This window comes from Epinephelus fuscoguttatus, linkage group LG23 (genome assembly GCF_011397635.1).
Source record: "Epinephelus fuscoguttatus linkage group LG23, E.fuscoguttatus.final_Chr_v1".
NCBI lineage: Eukaryota > Metazoa > Chordata > Actinopteri > Perciformes > Serranidae > Epinephelus > Epinephelus fuscoguttatus.
The window spans coordinates 16,200,253-16,218,465 of NC_064774.1; the positions used below are offsets into that span (position 1 = coordinate 16,200,253).

General features: G+C 36.7%; 3 protein-coding genes across 4 annotated transcripts in view; 2 read left to right on the top strand and 1 right to left on the bottom strand.

Annotated features, from left to right (window-relative positions):
* The window catches only part of LOC125884327 (L-selectin-like), a 55,865-nt gene that overhangs the window by 24,999 nt on the left and 12,653 nt on the right, over window positions 1-18,213 (top strand). The window lies entirely within an intron of this gene.
* LOC125883376 (uncharacterized) overlaps window positions 1-18,213 on the bottom strand; it is a 55,804-nt gene that overhangs the window by 14,187 nt on the left and 23,404 nt on the right. The gene's annotated exons all lie outside the window — the stretch shown is intronic.
* LOC125883378 (C-type lectin lectoxin-Lio3-like) lies at window positions 1,203-13,267 on the top strand. Its single transcript, XM_049567607.1, has 2 exons — window positions 1,203-1,290; window positions 12,856-13,267. The coding sequence occupies exon 2, from the start codon at window positions 12,864-12,866 to the stop codon at window positions 13,236-13,238; it is 375 nt and encodes a 124-aa protein (XP_049423564.1). The 5' UTR covers window positions 1,203-1,290; window positions 12,856-12,863; the 3' UTR covers window positions 13,239-13,267.

Genomic DNA, 18,213 nt, shown 5'->3' on the forward strand with positions numbered 1-18,213 from the left:
GAAAATTTAAAACAAACAAACAAACAAGAAAATGACCTGGAAAAATTCTAAGATTTCTGTACGATTTTTAAAAAATATTTTTCTGATTTTTTTCTTTTATTTATTTATTTGCAATTTGAGGGACATTTTCTACCATGTCCCTCCCCCATGTTTTTCAGAGAAACTGCACCAAATTGCTCAAAGGTTCAAAGGTTAAAATACTTGTGAAAGGCGTCTGAAAGCAGCACAAGAAAAGTGATGTGTGTTGCTTAGATTGGAAGCTGTCATATATTTGAATTAAAAAGAAATGAATCAGCATCATAGCAACACTGTCATGTGACATTATCTAATAATATTACCCAGCAAAGCTTCACATCATGAACCATATATGAGCCTCTGTTTCAGGAACAACCACAAAGAAAGGAACAACAGCAGGTCCCTCATCATCCACTGTTACTGAGGACAAGACACAAGGTGAGCTCATGAAGAAGCTACTACAAGTGAAGCAATCATGTGACATCCAGATTTCACAGATCTCATGGTAAAAACATTATTCCAATTTTAAGATTATAGTGATCAATGAGGCGGGATCTAATTAAAGTATGATCTATGTTTCTATTTTTCACTTTTACATGGTTACCTTGTGTTACTTATATGTAGTTCTTCAGTGTCTTACTGGTGTATTGTAGTCAGCTGTTTAAGCTGTTTAAGAATGGTTTAACCCTTTGAAACCTGAGCAGACTGACTTGATTTCTTACAGAATAAATGGGAAGAAGGCAATGAGCAACCAAAGAAAAAATGACCCAAAAAAATTAAAAAAATTGGTAAAAAAAAAAAAAAAAAGAGAAAACAAGAAAAGAAAATTTAAAACAAACAAACAAACAAGAAAATGACCTGGAAAAATTCTAAGATTTCTGTCCCATTTTTAAAAAATATTTTTCTGATTTTTTTCTTTTATTTATTTATTTGCAATTTGAGGGACATTTTCTACCATGTCCCTCCCCCATGTTTTTCAGAGAAACTGCACCAAATTGCTCAAAGGTTCAAAGGTTAAAATACTTGTGAAAGGCGTCTGAAAGCAGCACAAGAAAAGTGATGTGTGTTGCTTAGATTGGAAGCTGTCATATATTTGAATTTAAAAGAAATGAATCAGCATCATAGCAACACTGTCATGTGACATTATCTAATAATATTACCCAGCAAAGCTTCACATCATGAACCATATATGAGCCTCTGTTTCAGAGCCAACCACAAAGAAAGGAACAACAGCAGGTCCCTCATCATCCACTGTTACTGAGGACAAGACACAAGGTGAGCTCATGAAGAAGCTACTACAAGTGAAGCAATAGATGGTTGGATAATGTTAGAAATAGACCTCCCACTAAGCTGCAGTTTCATTTTTGGCCTATTCAAACACAGTTTCATTTAAAACATATATATATCAGCTCACATTGTTTTTATATATGTAGTTCTTCAGTGTCTTACTGGTGTATTGTAGTCAGCTGTTTAAGCTGTTTAATATTTTCTTTTAAAAACAAGACTGACTTGATTTCTTGAAAGAATCTTTTTAGAAAAAGAGTCCTGAAAAAAGAAAAATGTGTGTCTCATAATAAAGTCAATATGATATATTATAAGCAGGTCAAGAGGCTGTGTTAATCCTTTATGCAAGAAAACTTGCTAAAGCTGTTTAAATACAACAAACAAGAAAATCACCTGGAAAAATCTTTTCTGTACTATTTTAAAAATTCTAAATCTTTTTTTTTTTTTTTTTTTTTTTTTGCCAATTTGTGGTATATTTCTTACCAAGTTGCTCATTGCATGTTTTTCAAAGGAACTGCACCAAATTGCTCAAAGGTTCAAAGGTTAAAATACTTGTGAAAAGCGTCTGAAAGCAGCACAAGAAAAGAGATGTGTGTCGCTTAGATTGGAAGCTGTCATATATTTGAATTAAAAAGAAATGAATCAGCATCATAGCAACACTGTCATGTGACATTATCTAATAATATTACCAAGCAAAGCTTCACATCATGAACCATATATGAGCCTCTGTTTCAGGAACAACCACAAAGAAAGGAACAACAGCAGGTCCCTCATCATCCACTGTTACTGAGGACAAGACACAAGGTGAGCTCATGAAGAAGCTACTACAAGTGAAGCAATCATGTGACATCGAGGTTTCACAGATCTCATGGTAAAAACATTATTCCAATTTTAAGATTATAGTGATCAATGAGGCGGAATCTAATTAAAGTATGATCTATGTTTCTATTTTTCACTTTTACATGGTTACCTTGTGTTACTTATATGTAGTTCTTCAGTGTCTTACTGGTGTATTGTAGTCAGCTGTTTAAGCTGTTTAAGAATGGTTTAACCCTTTGAAACCTGAGCAGACTGACTTGATTTCTTACAGAATAAATGGGAAGAAGGCAATGAGCAACCAAAGAAAAAATGACCCAAAAATATTAAAGAAATTTGTAAAAAAAAAAAAAAATTAAAAAAAAAGAGAGAAAACAAGAAAAAGAAAATTTAAAACAAACAAACAAACAAGAAAATGACCTGGAAAAATTCTAAGATTTCTGTACGATTTTTAAAAAATATTTTTCTGATTTTTTTCTTTTATTTATTTATTTGCAATTTGAGGGACATTTTCTACCATGTCCCTCCCCCATGTTTGTCAAAGGAACTGCACCAAATTGCTCAAAGGTTCAAAGGTTAAAATACTTGTGAAAGGCGTCTGAAAGCAGCACAAGAAAAGTGATGTGTGTTGCTTAGATTGGAAGCTGTCATATATTTGAATTAAAAAGAAATGAATCAGCATCATAGCAACACTGTCATGTGACATTATCTAATAATATTACCCAGCAAAGCTTCACATCATGAACCATATATGAGCCTCTGTTTCAGGAACAACCACAAAGAAAGGAACAACAGCAGGTCCCTCATCATCCACTGTTACTGAGGACAAGACACAAGGTGAGCTCATGAAGAAGCTACTACAAGTGAAGCAATCATGTGACATCCAGGTTTCACAGATCTCATGGTAAAAACATTATTCCAATTTTAAGATTATAGTGATCAATGAGGCAGATCTAATTAAAGTATGATCTATGTTTCTATTTTTCACTTTTACATGGTTACCTTGTGTTACTTATATGTAGTTCTTCAGTGTCTTACTGGTGTATTGTAGTCAGCTGTTTCAGCTGTTTAAGAATGGTTTAACCCTTTGAAACCTGAGCAGACTGACTTGATTTCTTACAGAATAAATGGGAAGAAGGCAATGAGCAACCAAAGAAAAAATGACCCAAAAATATTCAAGAAATTGGTAAAAAAAAAAATAAAAAAAAAAAAAAAAAAGAAAAACAGAAAAACAAAAATTAAAAAAAACAAACAAACAACAAGAAAATGACCTGGAAAAATTCTAAGATTTCTGTACGATTTTTAAAAATATTTTTCTGATTTTTTCTTTTATTTATTTATTTGCAATTTGAGGACATTTTCTACCATGTCCCTCCCCATGTTTTTCAGAGAAACTGCACCAAATTGCTCAAAGGTTCAAAGGTTAAAATACTTGTGAAAAGGCGTCTGAAAGCAGCACAAGAAAAGTGATGTGTTGCTTAGATTGGAAGCTGTCATATATTTGCATTAAAAGAAATGAATCAGCATCATAGCAACACTGTCATGTGACATTATCTAATAATATTACCCAGCAAAGCTTCACATCATGAACCATATATGAGCCTCTGTTTCAGGAACAACCACAAAGAAAGGAACAACAGCAGGTCCCTCATCATCCACTGTTACTGAGGACAAGACACAAGGTGAGCTCATGAAGAAGCTACTACAAGTGAAGCAATCATGTGACATCCAGGTTTCACAGATCTCATGGTAAAAACATTATTCCAATTTTAAGATTATAGTGATCAATGAGGCGGGATCTAATTAAAGTATGATCTATGTTTCTATTTTTCACTTTTACATGGTTACCTTGTGTTACTTATATGTAGTTCTTCAGTGTCTTACTGGTGTATTGTAGTCAGCTGTTTCAGCTGTTTAAGAATGGTTTAACCCTTTGAAACCTGAGCAGACTGACTTGATTTCTTACAGAATAAATGGGAAGAAGGCAATGAGCAACCAAAGAAAAAATGACCCAAAAATATTAAAGAAATTGGTAAAAAAAATTTAAAAAAAAAAAGAGAGAAAACAAGAAAAAGAAAATTTAAAACAAACAAACAAACAAACAAGAAAATGACCTGGAAAAATTCTAAGATTTCTGTCCCATTTTTAAAAAATATTTTTCTGATTTTTTTCTTTCATTTATTTATTTGCAATTTGAGGGACATTTTCTACCATGTCCCTCCCCCATGTTTGTCAAAGGAACTGCACCAAATTGCTCAAAGGTTCAAAGGTTAAAATACTTGTGAAAGGCGTCTGAAAGCAGCACAAGAAAAGTGATGTGTGTTGCTTAGATTGGAAGCTGTCATATATTTGAATTTAAAAGAAATGAATCAGTATCATAGCAACACTGTCATGTGACATTATCTAATAATATTACCCAGTCTGTTTCTGCTCCTTCTGATGGGTAAGTGGATCATCTTATCACATATACAGAAAGGAAGCTGCTGCTGCTGCTGCTGCTGCTGCTGAGGCAAGACACAATGATTTCACTTAAAGCTCATTCTTATCATGAAATAAAGAGCAAATTATCCAGAAACTCAGAAATCTAAGTGAATAAAGAGGCGTGGAGTAAGTAGTAGGTGTGTACTCATGATGTTGATTTAATGCTGTCTGCTCCATCACTGCAGTATTTCCTCTGTTATTAGGTAAGTGTTCCTTCTTCATGTGTCACCTCCATGAGTACCACTTTGTTAAGAGAAGAAGAATGGACTGAAGCCCAGCAGTACTGCAGAGAGCATCACACTGACCTGGCCACAGTGTCTAACATGACAGACATGGAGAGACTCCGTGACTCTGCACAGAATCAAGATGGAGCCTGGATTGGGCTTTACAGCGACCCTGAAAGAAATAAAAAGAGGGATGTGGCACTGGCAGTCTCTGCTGGAAACAAACAAACAAACAAGAAAATGACCGGATAATTCATTCAGCCCATGAGAAATGTGTGCAGATGCACAATCACAATTTGAGGGATGCATTGTTCTCACAATCATAAATGTATCTGCTATGATGGTGAGAATATGTAACTAATAATGTTATTATGTGTATACAGCAGATCATCCTGTCTAACAATAGTTTTAGACACAAGAAAACCTCCTCTTTGTGTGGGATTAAGTAGAAACTTGGCTGATAAGGTTAAAAATTAGATATTTAAAAGTCAAAAGTCAACTGGTGTTATTATCTAATAATTTATTTATTTACTTTTAAGTAACATTACTGGTAAGTGTGGTGATAAAATGTCTCTTTCTCATATACAGAAATGAATTCTGCTGCTGCAGTCCTGCTGCTGCTTTAATGAAATGATCCACCTTATTATATCACACACTTTGATCTTGTAAACATGTGAACCTGCAGTGGATTCATTTTAATTTATCTCACGTTATTGTTTCACCTGTTTAAATAAGAAAAGGATTTTTATGAGGTGAAATAACTGTCTGCTAAATCACTGCAGTGTGTTCTCTGTTTGTCTGTTCATCCCACAGAAAGGAGGCAATCCAACAAGAGATTCCATCTGATTGAAGACAAGATGAGAACCTGGCCACAGGCTCAGAACTACTGCAGAGAACATCACACTGACCTGGTCAGTGGAGTCTAACATGACAGACATGGAGAGATTCAAGAGAGAGAATCAAGATGGAGCCTGGATTGGATTGGCCTGTTCAGAGACTCCTGGAGGTGGTCAGATGGGAGCAATCACTCTTTCAGATACTGGGATCTGGAGTTATTCAGAGATGAAGACAGCAGCAAGAAATGTGCTGTGACTCTGCTGGATGGAAAATGGAGCTCCGACGAGTGTAATAAAACAAAACCCTTCTTCTGCTATGGTGGTGAGAATATGTAACTAATAAGTCTATTATGTGTATACAGCAGATTTTGTGCTACATATTTGTGTATGTATGTTGAATTTCTTTAATATATTCCACAGTAGATTTCACATTTGATGGATTCTGTCTGTATTCTCACTTCAAGTCAAATATACATCTGTTTTTTTCACAATATTTATGCTTTCTTTAACTGTCCGGCTAAAGTGTCCACAGACTGTCAGTTTCTTCCATGACAGATAAAGTGATCCTGATCAGTCCTACATGATGTGATCCACCTAAGTCCCCTCACTTTTCCATACTGTAAATGGTAAACAAGTTGTCCTGAAGGCACCATGCGTGGGCGGGCCAGGTGTGCACTTGCTGCTGCTTTTGTTGCAGCGCACTGTGTTGCACAGATGATTATTACTGCGGCACAAAGCACTTACGCTGTGGACATGCGACATGAAGAAGACATCTCAAATTCATATGTCCATGCTCAAAATAGAAGACGCGGGTTAATAGTGCTGATTGCAAAATGACAGAACTGTTTAAGAATGGATTAAACTGATATCAGTGTGTTGCTTAGATTGGAAGCTGTCATATATTTGAATTAAAGAAATGAATCAACATCATAGCAACACTGTCATGTGACATTATCTAATAATATGGGAGCAAAGCTTCACATCATGAACCATATATGAGCCTCTGTTTCAGGAACAACCACAAAGAAAGGAACAACAGCAGGTCCCTCATCATCCACTGTTACTGAGGACAAGACACAAGGTGAGCTCATGAAGAAGCTACTACAAGTGAAGCAATCATGTGACATCCAGGTTTCACAGATCTCATGGTAAAAACATTATTCCAATTTTAAGATTATAGTGATCAATGTGTATCTAATTGTATGATCTATGTTTCTATTTTCACTTTTACATGGATTTACCTTGTGTTACTTATATGTAGTTCTTCAGTGTCTTACTGGTGTATTGTAGTCATCTGTTTAAGCTGGTTTAAGAATGGTTTAACTTTGAAACCTGAGCAGACTGACTTGTTTCTTACAGAATAAATGGGAAGAAGTCAATGAGCAACACAAAGAAAAAATGACCCAAAATATTAAATTGGTAAAAAAATTTAAAAAAAAAGAGAGAAAACAAGAAAAAGAAAATTTAAAACAAACAAACAAACAAGAAAATGACCTGGAAAAATTCTAAGATTTCTGTACCATTTTTAAAAAATATTTTTCTGATTTTTTTCTTTTATTTATTTATTTGCAATTTGAGGGACATTTTCTACCATGTCCCTCCCCCATGTTTTTCAGAGAAACTGCACCAAATTGCTCAAAGGTTCAAAGGTTAAAATACTTGTGAAAGGTGTCTGAAAGCAGCACAAGAAAAGTGATGTGTGTTGCTTAGATTGGAAGCTGTCATATATTTGAATTAAAAAGAAATGAATCATCATCATAGCAACACTGTCATGTGACATTATCTAATAATATTACCCAGCAAAGCTTCACATCATGAACCATATATGAGCCTCTGTTTCAGAGCCAGCCACAAAGAAAGGAACAACAGCAGGTCCTCATCATCCACTGTTACTGAGGACAAGACACAAGGTGAGCTCATGAAGAAGCTACTACAAGTGAAGCAATAGATGGTTGGATAATGTTAGAAATAGACCTCCCACTAAGCTGCAGTTTCATTTTTGGCCTATTCAAACACAGTTTCATTTAAAACATATATATATCCGCTCACATTGTTTTTATATATGTAGTTCTTCAGTGTCTTACTGGTGCCTTCTTGTCAGCTTTAATATTTTCTTTTAAAAAACAAATCTGATCTTGAAAGAATCTTTTTAGAAAAAGAGTCCTGAAAAAAGGGGGATGTGTGTCTCATAATAAAGGTCAATATGATATATCATAAGCAGGTCAAGAGGCTGTGTTAATCCTTTATGCACGACTTGCTAAAGCTGTTTAAATACAACCAAACAAGGAAATCACCTGGGAAAAATTTTTCTGTACTATTAAAAAAAAAAATTAAAAAAATTCTAAATCTTTTTTTTTTTTTTTTTTTTTTTTGCCAATTTGTGGTATATTCCTTACCAAGTTGCTCATCGCATGTTTTTCAAAGGAACTGCACCAAATTGCTCAAAGGTTCAAAGGTTAAAATACTTGTGAAAAGCATCTGAAAGCAGCACAAGAAAAGTGATGTGTGTTGCTTAGATTGGAAGCTGTCATATATTTGAATTAAAAAGAAATGAATCAACATCATAGCAACACTGTCATGTGACATTATCTAATAATATTACCCAGCAAAGCTTCACATCATGAACCATATATGAGCCTCTGTTTCAGAGCCAGCCACAAAGAAAGGAACAACAGCAGGTCCCTCATCATCCACTGTTACTGAGGACAAGACACAAGGTGAGCTCATGAAGAAGCTACTACAAGTGAAGCAATCATTTGACATCGAGGTTTCACAGATCTCATGGTAAAAACATTATTCCAATTTTAAGATTATAGTGATCAATGAGGCGGGATCTAATTAAAGTATGATCTATGTTTCTATTTTTCACTTTTACATGGTTACCTTGTGTTACTTATATGTAGTTCTTCAGTGTCTTACTGGTGTATTGTAGTCAGCTGTTTAAGCTGTTTAAGAATGGTTTAACCCTTTGAAACCTGAGCAGACTGACTTGATTTCTTACAGAATAAATGGGAAGAAGGCAATGAGCAACCAAAGAAACAATGACCCAAAAATATTAAAGAAATTGGTAAAAAAAAATTAAAAAAAAAAAAGAGAGAAAACAAGAAAAAGAAAATTTAAAACAAACAAACAAACAAGAAAATGACCTGGAAAAATTCTAAGATTTCTGTACGATTTTTAAAAAATATTTTTCTGATTTTTTTCTTTTATTTATTTATTTGCAATTTGAGGGACATTTTCTACCATGTCCCTCCCCCATGTTTGTCAAAGGAACTGCACCAAATTGCTCAAAGGTTCAAAGGTTAAAATACTTGTGAAAGGCGTCTGAAAGCAGCACAAGAAAAGTGATGTGTGTTGCTTAGATTGGAAGCTGTCATATATTTGAATTTAAAAGAAATGAATCAGTATCATAGCAACACTGTCATGTGACATTATCTAATAATATTACCCAGTCTGTTTCTGCTCCTTCTGATGGGTAAGTGGATCATCTTATCACATATACAGCAGTGCTGCTGCTGCTGCTGCTGCTGCTGCCATGAAATGATTTCACTTAAAGCTCATTCTTATCATGAAATAAAGAGCAAATTATCCAGAAACTCAGAAATCTAAGTGAATAAAGAGGCGTGGAGTAAGTAGTAGGTGTGTACTCATGATGTTGATTTAATGCTGTCTGCTCCATCACTGCAGTATTTCCTCTGTTATTAGGTCAGTGTTCCTTCTTCATGTGTCACCTCCATGAGTACCACTTTGTTGAAGAGAAGAAGACCTGGACTGAAGCCCAGCAGTACTGCAGAGAGCATCACACTGACCTGGCCACAGTGTCTAACATGACAGACATGGAGAGACTCCGTGACTCTGCACAGAATCAAGATGGAGCCTGGATTGGGCTTTACAGCGACCCTGAAAGAAATAAGAGAGGGATGTGGCACTGGCAGTGGTCTCTGCCAGGGCTGGAGTCCAATGATAGGGAGAGTAGATGGCATAAAGGACAGCCGAATAATTCATTCAGCCGTGAGAAATGTGTGCAGATGCACAATCACATATATGGTGGGATGCCCCTTGTTCTCACAATCATAAATGTATCTGCTATGATGGTGAGAATATGTAACTAATAATGTTATTATGTGTATACAGCAGATCATCCTGTCTAACAATAGTTTTCGTTGACATATACCTCCTCTTTTTGTGTGGGATTAAGTAGAAACTTGGCTGATAAGGTTAAAAAATTAGATATTTAAAAGTCAAAAGTCAACTGGTGTTATTTTCTATTTATTTATTTATTTATTTATTTATTTACTTTTAAGTAACATTACTGGTAAGTGTGGTGATAAAATGTCTCTTTCTCTACATGCAGAAATGAATTCTAATCCAGTCCTACTTTTAATGATGTGATCCACCTTATTATATCACACACACTTTGATCTTGTAAACATGTGAACCTGCAGTGGATTCATTTTAATTTATCTCACGTTATTGTTTCACCTGTTTAAATAAGAAAAAAGGATTTTATGAGATGAAATAACTTGTAAACAGTGTGTGTTTCTTAGTTTGTCTGTTTATCCCACAGAAAGGAGGCAATCCAACAAGAGATTCCATCTGATTGAAGACAAGATGAGAACCTGGCCACAGGCTCAGAACTACTGCAGAGAACATCACACTGACCTGGTCAGTGAGACCAACAGTTAGAGGACGACGAATTCAAGAGAGAGTATAAGTCAAGCGAGGTCGTGTGGATTGGCCTGTTCAGAGACTCCTGGAGGTGGTCAGATGGGAGGAATCACTCTTTCAGATACTGGGATCTGGAGTTATTCAGAGATGAAGACAGCAGCAAGAAATGTGCTGTGACTCTGCTGGATGGAAAATGGAGCTCCGACGAGTGTAATAAAACAAAACCCTTCTTCTGCTATGGTGGTGAGTTTTGCAAGAGTCTGTCTGACAGTATTTGTTTTGTGCTACATATTTGTGTATGTATGTTGAATTTCTTTAATATATTCCACACAGGATTTCACATTTGGATTCTGTCTGTATTCTCACTTCAAGCAAATATACATCTGTTTTTGGTTCACAATAAATGCTTTCTTTAACTGTCCGGCTAAAGTGTCCACAGACTGTCAGTTTCGGCACAGCGGCACAAAGCACTTACGCTGTGGACACGCGACATGAAGAAGACATCTCAAATTCATATGTCCATGCTCAAAATAGAGGACGCGTTAATAGTGCTGATTGCAAAATGACAGAACTGTTTAAGAATGGATTAAACTGATATCAGTGTGTTGCTTAGATTGGAAGCTGTCATATATTTGAATTAAAAAGAAATGAATCAGCATCATAGCAACACTGTCATGTGACATTATCTAATAATATTACCCAGCAAAGCTTCACATCATGAACCATATATGAGCCTCTGTTTCAGGAACAACCACAAAGAAAGGAACAACAGCAGGTCCCTCATCATCCACTGTTACTGAGGACAAGACACAAGGTGAGCTCATGAAGAAGCTACTACAAGTGAAGCAATCATGTGACATCCAGGTTTCACAGATCTCATGGTAAAAACATTATTCCAATTTTAAGATTATAGTGATCAATGAGGCGGGATCTAATTAAAGTATGATCTATGTTTCTATTTTTCACTTTTACATGGTTACCTTGTGTTACTTATATGTAGTTCTTCAGTGTCTTACTGGTGTATTGTAGTCAGCTGTTTCAGCTGTTTAAGAATGGTTTAACCCTTTGAAACCTGAGCAGACTGACTTGATTTCTTACAGAATAAATGGCAAGAAGGCAATGAGCAACCAAAGAAACAATGACCCAAAAATATTCAAGAAATTGGTAAAAAAAAAAAATTAAAAAAAAAAAAAAGAGATAAAACAAGAAAAAGAAAATTTAAAACAAACAAGAAAATGACCTGGAAAAATTCTAAGATTTCTGTACCATTTTTAAAAAATATTTTTCTGATTTTTTTCTTTTATTTATTTATTTGCAATTTGAGGGACATTTTCTACCATGTCCCTCCCCCATGTTTTTCAGAGAAACTGCACCAAATTGCTCAAAGGTTCAAAGGTTAAAATACTTGTGAAAGGCGTCTGAAAGCAGCACAAGAAAAGTGATGTGTGTTGCTTAGATTGGAAGCTGTCATATATTTGAATTTAAAAGAAATAAATCAGCATCATAGCAACACTGTCATGTGACATTATCTAATAATATTACCCAGCAAAGCTTCACATCATGAACCATATATGAGCCTCTGTTTCAGGAACAACCACAAAGAAAGGAACAACAGCAGGTCCCTCATCATCCACTGTTACTGAGGACAAGACACAAGGTGAGCTCATGAAGAAGCTACTACAAGTGAAGCAATAGATGGTTGGATAATGTTAGAAATAGACCTCCCACTAAGCTGCAGTTTCATTTTTTGACAGTTTCATTTAAAACATATATATATATATCAGCTCACATTGTTTTTATATATGTAGTTCTTCAGTGTCTTACTGGTGCCTTCTTGTCAGCTTTAATATTTTCTTTTAAAAAACAAATCTGATCTTGAAAGAATCTTTTTAGAAAAAGAGTCCTGAAAAAGGGGGATGTGTGTCTCATAATAAAGGTCAATATGATATATCATAAGCAGGTCAAGAGGCTGTGTTAATCCTTTATGCACGACTTGCTAAAGCTGTTTAAATACAACCAAACAAGGAAATCACCTGGGAAAAATTTTTCTGTACTATTAAAAAAAAAAAAAATTAAAAAAATTCTAAATCTTTTTTTTTTTTTTGCCAATTTGTGGTATATTTCTTACCAAGTTGCTCATTGCATGTTTGTCAAAGGAACTGCACCAAACTGCTCAAAGGTTCAAAGGTTAAAATACTTGTGAAAAGCGTCTGAAAGCAGCACAAGAAAAGTGATGTGTGTTGCTTAGATTGGAAGCTGTCATATATTTGAATTAAAAAGAAATGAATCAGCATCATAGCAACACTGTCACGTGACATTATCTAATAATATTACCCAGCAAAGCTTCACATCATGAACCATATATGAGCCTCTGTTTCAGAGCCAACCACAAAGAAAGGAACAACAGCAGGTCCCTCATCATCCACTGTTACTGAGGACAAGACACAAGGTGAGCTCATGAAGAAGCTACTATGTTGAATTTCTTTCATATATTCCACACAGGATTTCACAGTGTCCACACAAAATTTCAGTTTCTTCCATGGCAGATAAAATGATCCTGATCAAGGAGAACATGACCTGGGACGATGCCTTGAAGTACTGCAGAATGAACCACTGTGACCTGGTCTCCATCACCAACCCTGACGAGCAGCGATGGGTCCAAGAGAAAGCCAAGAAGGCCAACAGTCCCTACGTCTGGCTGGGACTGCGCTACACCTGCACTCTGGGTTTCTGGTTCTGGGTCAATGAAGAGATGGTCACCTATAAGAACTGGGTCACAGGTGTACCAGCGGATGACTGTGACATGTCTGGAGCCATGGACAGAGGAGGAGAACATAAGTGGTTCAAAAAGAATGACAATGAGAAGTTTAATTTCATCTGTTCTACGTGCCAAACCCTCTATACTCACTGTTAGCAGGCCTTTGATTCATTTACTCACTTTGTTTGCAGTGCTGAGTAACATTTGGAAACATTTACACTATAACATCTGTTTGTTGAACGGCATTCTGGGACATGTAGTAATCCCAACCTGAGGGAGAGATGTGAAATCACCAGCAGACTTTTTAACAGCAGATTTAAATAGAGAGAAAGTAGCTACATTGAAGTCAGTTTCAAAGCAGCATCAGATTACTGAGGATGTGACCCTGTAAGTAGTGATGGCCAAATGAGGCCTCATGAACCACTGTCTTTATTTTCTGAAGCCACCAGATGGTGCTGTCTGTTCAACAAAGGTTTGAACATTGCAAGTTCTTCAGCCTTTATCTTTAAACCAAGAGCGCCATCTGGTGGGGTGATAAAATAAATACTGTGTTTATTGAGGATTCATTTGGCCATCACTACTGTAATGGCACCTAAACTATCACTATTTGTTATTTTCTCGAGTTGTTGTTGTTGTATTTTATTTCTCTTAAAGTGTGGGTGTTAGAAAGGCTTGAACTATACTGGGACTGTGAGAATACGGAATAACGTCATATATCATATATCGGACGAGCATCATATATCCACCAGCCTAAGACAGAGAAGTTAACTCTCAGTTACAATCGAGCTTTAATTCATCTTTTGAGGTTGTATTTTCTGTATAATTCACAGTGTGTATGGTCGACATCTTTATGGTAGGAACTGGAATGAATACACCAGTCTACAGTGTACTGGTTTGATTTTGCTATATGTATTCAAATGTGGAACATTTTACTATATTTTCAGGTTTTGATAAAGATCCGGTGATGGTTATATTATGTAAAATCTTTGTCTTTGATTATCACAGTTTGGAGTTTTGTGTAAACAGATAATTTCTCTCTCTGAAGCTGAATAAAGTGTTAAAAGACAGAGTGGTCCTCTCTTTTTTTAACTTGAACAAAAGCTAATTTAACCCAAACTATTCTTTACTTAAACATTGTTTTTGTGCTTCAACGTAATCAACTTTAACTACATTGTAAAACTGATTGGTATTTTAACAGTGATTTGTAACAGAATGATGTCGTCCTGCCAAAAACAGCATCAGATCAGAAAACACTTTTAAACAAACTGCTGTTGATGATGTTTGTTTCATAAAACAATCACTTCCTGTTGTTTATTTTACAAGAAGAGACCCAGCAGACTCTGGATGTTCACATTATAATGTGTATAATATGTATAATTCATGATTATTATTATACCATATACCTAGTGATGGCCAAATGAAGCCTCACAAACCAATTTCTTTAGTTTCTGACCCCGCCATATGGCACTCTTGGTTTGAAGATAAAGCACTTGCAATGAAGTGTGCTTTCAAACCTTTGTTGAACAGACAGCACCATCTGGTGGCTTCAGAAAATAAAGACAGTGGTTCATGAGGCCTCATTTGGCCATCACCACATACACCTCTCCTCTGATCCCAGTCTAAATTTCATCATGCTAAATTATGCTTCCTCGCCTCCTCTCTCCTCCCATGACCTGGAAATAGTTCCCTCTCAACATGTCTCCTCTTAACTCCACTGTACAGAAGTGAGGCTAAAGTATTCTGGATACAGCCACTGCCATCTTGCTGTGGTGGCATCATTTGCAGCCAGAGTCTGTGCAGTAGGGATTTCGGTGGTATCAAGTTTCCTGTCCATACACTTGTCCGGCTGATGGCGAGCAAAACCGCTGAACGCAAGCCCACTGACTGGCTCATACAGTTATGAATCAGCACGTGTACTAACAGGAACTAAGAAACGTGATCATATTTCTCCTGTTTTAGCTTCTCTGCACTGGCTCCCTGTAAAATCCAGAATTGAATTTAAAATCCTACTGTTAACTTATAAAGCTCTAAATGGTCAAGCCCCGTCATATCTTAGAGAGCTCATAGTGCCATATTATCCCACCAGAACACTGCGCTCTGAGAACGCAGGGTTACTCGTGGTCCCTAAAGTCTCCAAAAGTAGATCAGGAGCCAGAGCCTTCAGCTATCAGGCTCCTCTCCTGTGGAATCATCTTCCTGTTACGGTCCGGAGGCAGACACCGTCTCCACCATTAAGACTAGACTTAAGACTTTCCTCTTTGATAAAGCTTATAGTTAGGGCTGGCTCAGGCTTGTCCTGTACCAGCCCCTAGTTAGGCTGACTTAGGCCTAGTCTGCGGGAGGACCCCCCTATAATACACCGAGCACCTTCTCTCCTTCTCTCTCTCTCTCTCTCTCTCGTATTCTATTACTGCATCTTGCTAACTTGGCCATTCTGGATGTCACTAACTCAGCTTCTTCTCCGGAGCCTTTGTGCTCCACTGTCTCTCAGATTAACTCATATCGCAGCGGTGCCTGGACAGCGTGACGTGTGGTTGTGCTGCTGCCGTGGTCCTGCCAGATGCCTCCTGCTGCTGCTGCCATCATTAGTCATTAGTCATACTTCTGCTGTTATTATACACATATGACTATTGTCACACATGTATACTGCCAGATATTAATACATACTTTCAACATATTGTACCGCAGTAACCAGAACTATAACTATAATATTATTACTTTCAACAATGTTGTTGTAAGCTACTGTCATTACCTGCATCTCTCTCTCTCTCTCTCTCTCTCTCTCTCTCTCTCTGTGTCTCATTGTGTCATGTGGATTACTGTTAATTTATTATGCTGATCTGTTCTGTACGACATCTATTGCACGTCTGTCCGTCCTGGAAGAGGATCCTCCTCAGTTGCTCTTCCTGAGGTTTCTACCGTTTTTTTCCCCCGTTAAAGGGTTTTTTTGCGGAGTTTTCCCCTATCCGCTGCGAGGGTCATAAGGACAGAGGGATGTCGTATGCTGTAAAGCCCTGTGAGGCAAATTGTGATTTGTGATATTGGGCTTTATAAATAAAATTGATTGATTGATTGATTGATTGAATCATGTTGTAAATCCCCATTTTATAGCACTAAGTAACTAATGAAATCCAAACTTATCAGGAAAGCAAACACTTGAACACACAACAGTGTGATACCAACTACCTAAAATGACAGAAACCATCTTTTGGAAAAATGTATTTGATGTGTACTTTGAGGTTTTAGTTTGGCTCATGTCCCTTCTGGAGAGGGCTGGCTTTATGACCTGTACTGCAGCCTGCCACCAGGGGGCGATGGACAGTTTGGCTTCACTTTTGTGGAGTTGTCACGTTGTCCATCTTTGTTTACAGTCTGTGGTTGTAATTAAGGAGCACATGGAAACAGTGGAAATTGAAAATGTAAAGACATACTCATATCTTTTAATTCCACCTGTGTTGAACAACAGACTTCTTCAAGTTCTTCTTTAACCCTTACTACATCTTTACGCGGTATATATTTTCCTTCACTATTGTACTTGCATAAAATTTGTACTTGCATAAATTTAACACTGTGACAAATACGCTAGTGCATTCCAATATCAATGAATCCCACAAAATTTCATGATACTGTCCACAGCCAAACGTGTCTAGATGACTTCAGTCCCCGTAGTCAGACTGCAGTACCACGTTATACCACACAGTGACCGAAGTGTAATTACATAGATGGATAGAGCTTAGGCTGCCCGGACCCTATTGTTATCCTGCACGTTCTTCTTCTTCTTCCGAGGAAATCCTATTTCCCATGCGCGAAAAATCACCAAACTTTGCACAAAGGTCCAGTCCCATGCCAGAATGCCTCAGCTGCAAAAACAGGCCATTAGTCCTGATGGTGGCGCTACAGCAAGCCTCTAAAGTTCAAAATCAACTATATGTGTTACAGATTTGCAACTTTCACCAAAATGTAGCCCCAATACTGAAGAAACTTTTGTACATTTAAACCTATTGCAAATTATGAAATCCATCACTCTGTTTTTTTCAAAAACTGTAAAACCTATTAAACCTGTCTCCTCCCACAATTTTTGCTCAATTGACACCAAACTTGCTACAGAGCATCTTCAGACTGTCCTACACAAACCATCCACACAGATTTTTGATTTATTGAAAATTGAGCCTACAGTGCATCAAAATGTTTGACTGTAAACGGTATTGTAAACATATACTTGCAAATTCTTGCTAAATACATTTTCAGTGTTCATCAAATTTTTACAACATTTTGAATTTCGCTCTCATGTGAACAATTGGAGTCAATGCAAAAATGGTATTTTTAAACATCAGTTTTTCACTTGTGGAGCCAATAAATCATTGTTAAAAACAAATTACCAACATCTCCATGCTGTCTAGATGCAATTTGTGTATTTTCGGATTTTTGTCTTAATAACTGAATATTTGACAGTCGTTTGACATCTGCCTTTACACACTAACAGCTGCTGTCTTGCACACAGGTGACTGGCTTCGTCAGTTTGTGAAGCTACATAAAACATTTCTGTTTGCCAATTAGCTCAGTGAGATAGAGGATGGTTCTTGGTGTTGAAGATTGTGACTTCAAGCCTCAGCTCGTGCAACATTTCCATATGAGAAATCTCCCCAAACTTTTCATAAAGGTCCAGTCCCATGCCAGATGTCCTCAACTGGAAACACAAGACAATAGTCCTGATGGTGGCGCTACAGCAAGCCTCTAAATTTCAAAACTTTGAAAATTCATAACAAATCAACCATATGTGCTACAGCTTTGGAACTTTCACTTTGAAATTTGCTTTTCCATGGCATGGATGGCTACTGTCTGGCACCCTGATGCTTGGCTTACTCAATTTGTGAAGCCACACATGAACTGTCACTTGCCAATTAGCTCAGTGAGATAGAAGACGGACCTCAGTCTCAGAAGTTGGGAGTTCAAGTCTCAGTTATGGCAAAACAGGCATTCTAATGTGAAAGTCCTATGTTCAGGCATCATGCTATGTGGATTAGAGACTACCAATGTTAAAATAATTATGAGCCAGGCAGTTTTGCAGAGAGACAAATACTCTTTATCAGCACTTTTCCCTGTTATCCCTTGTCTCTTTTCCCTGTTTATT

Coding starts and splice junctions, on each gene's coding strand:
- LOC125883378 (XM_049567607.1), top strand. CDS start 12,864: ATGGCAGATAAAATGATCCTGATCAAGGAGAACATGACCTGGGACGAT.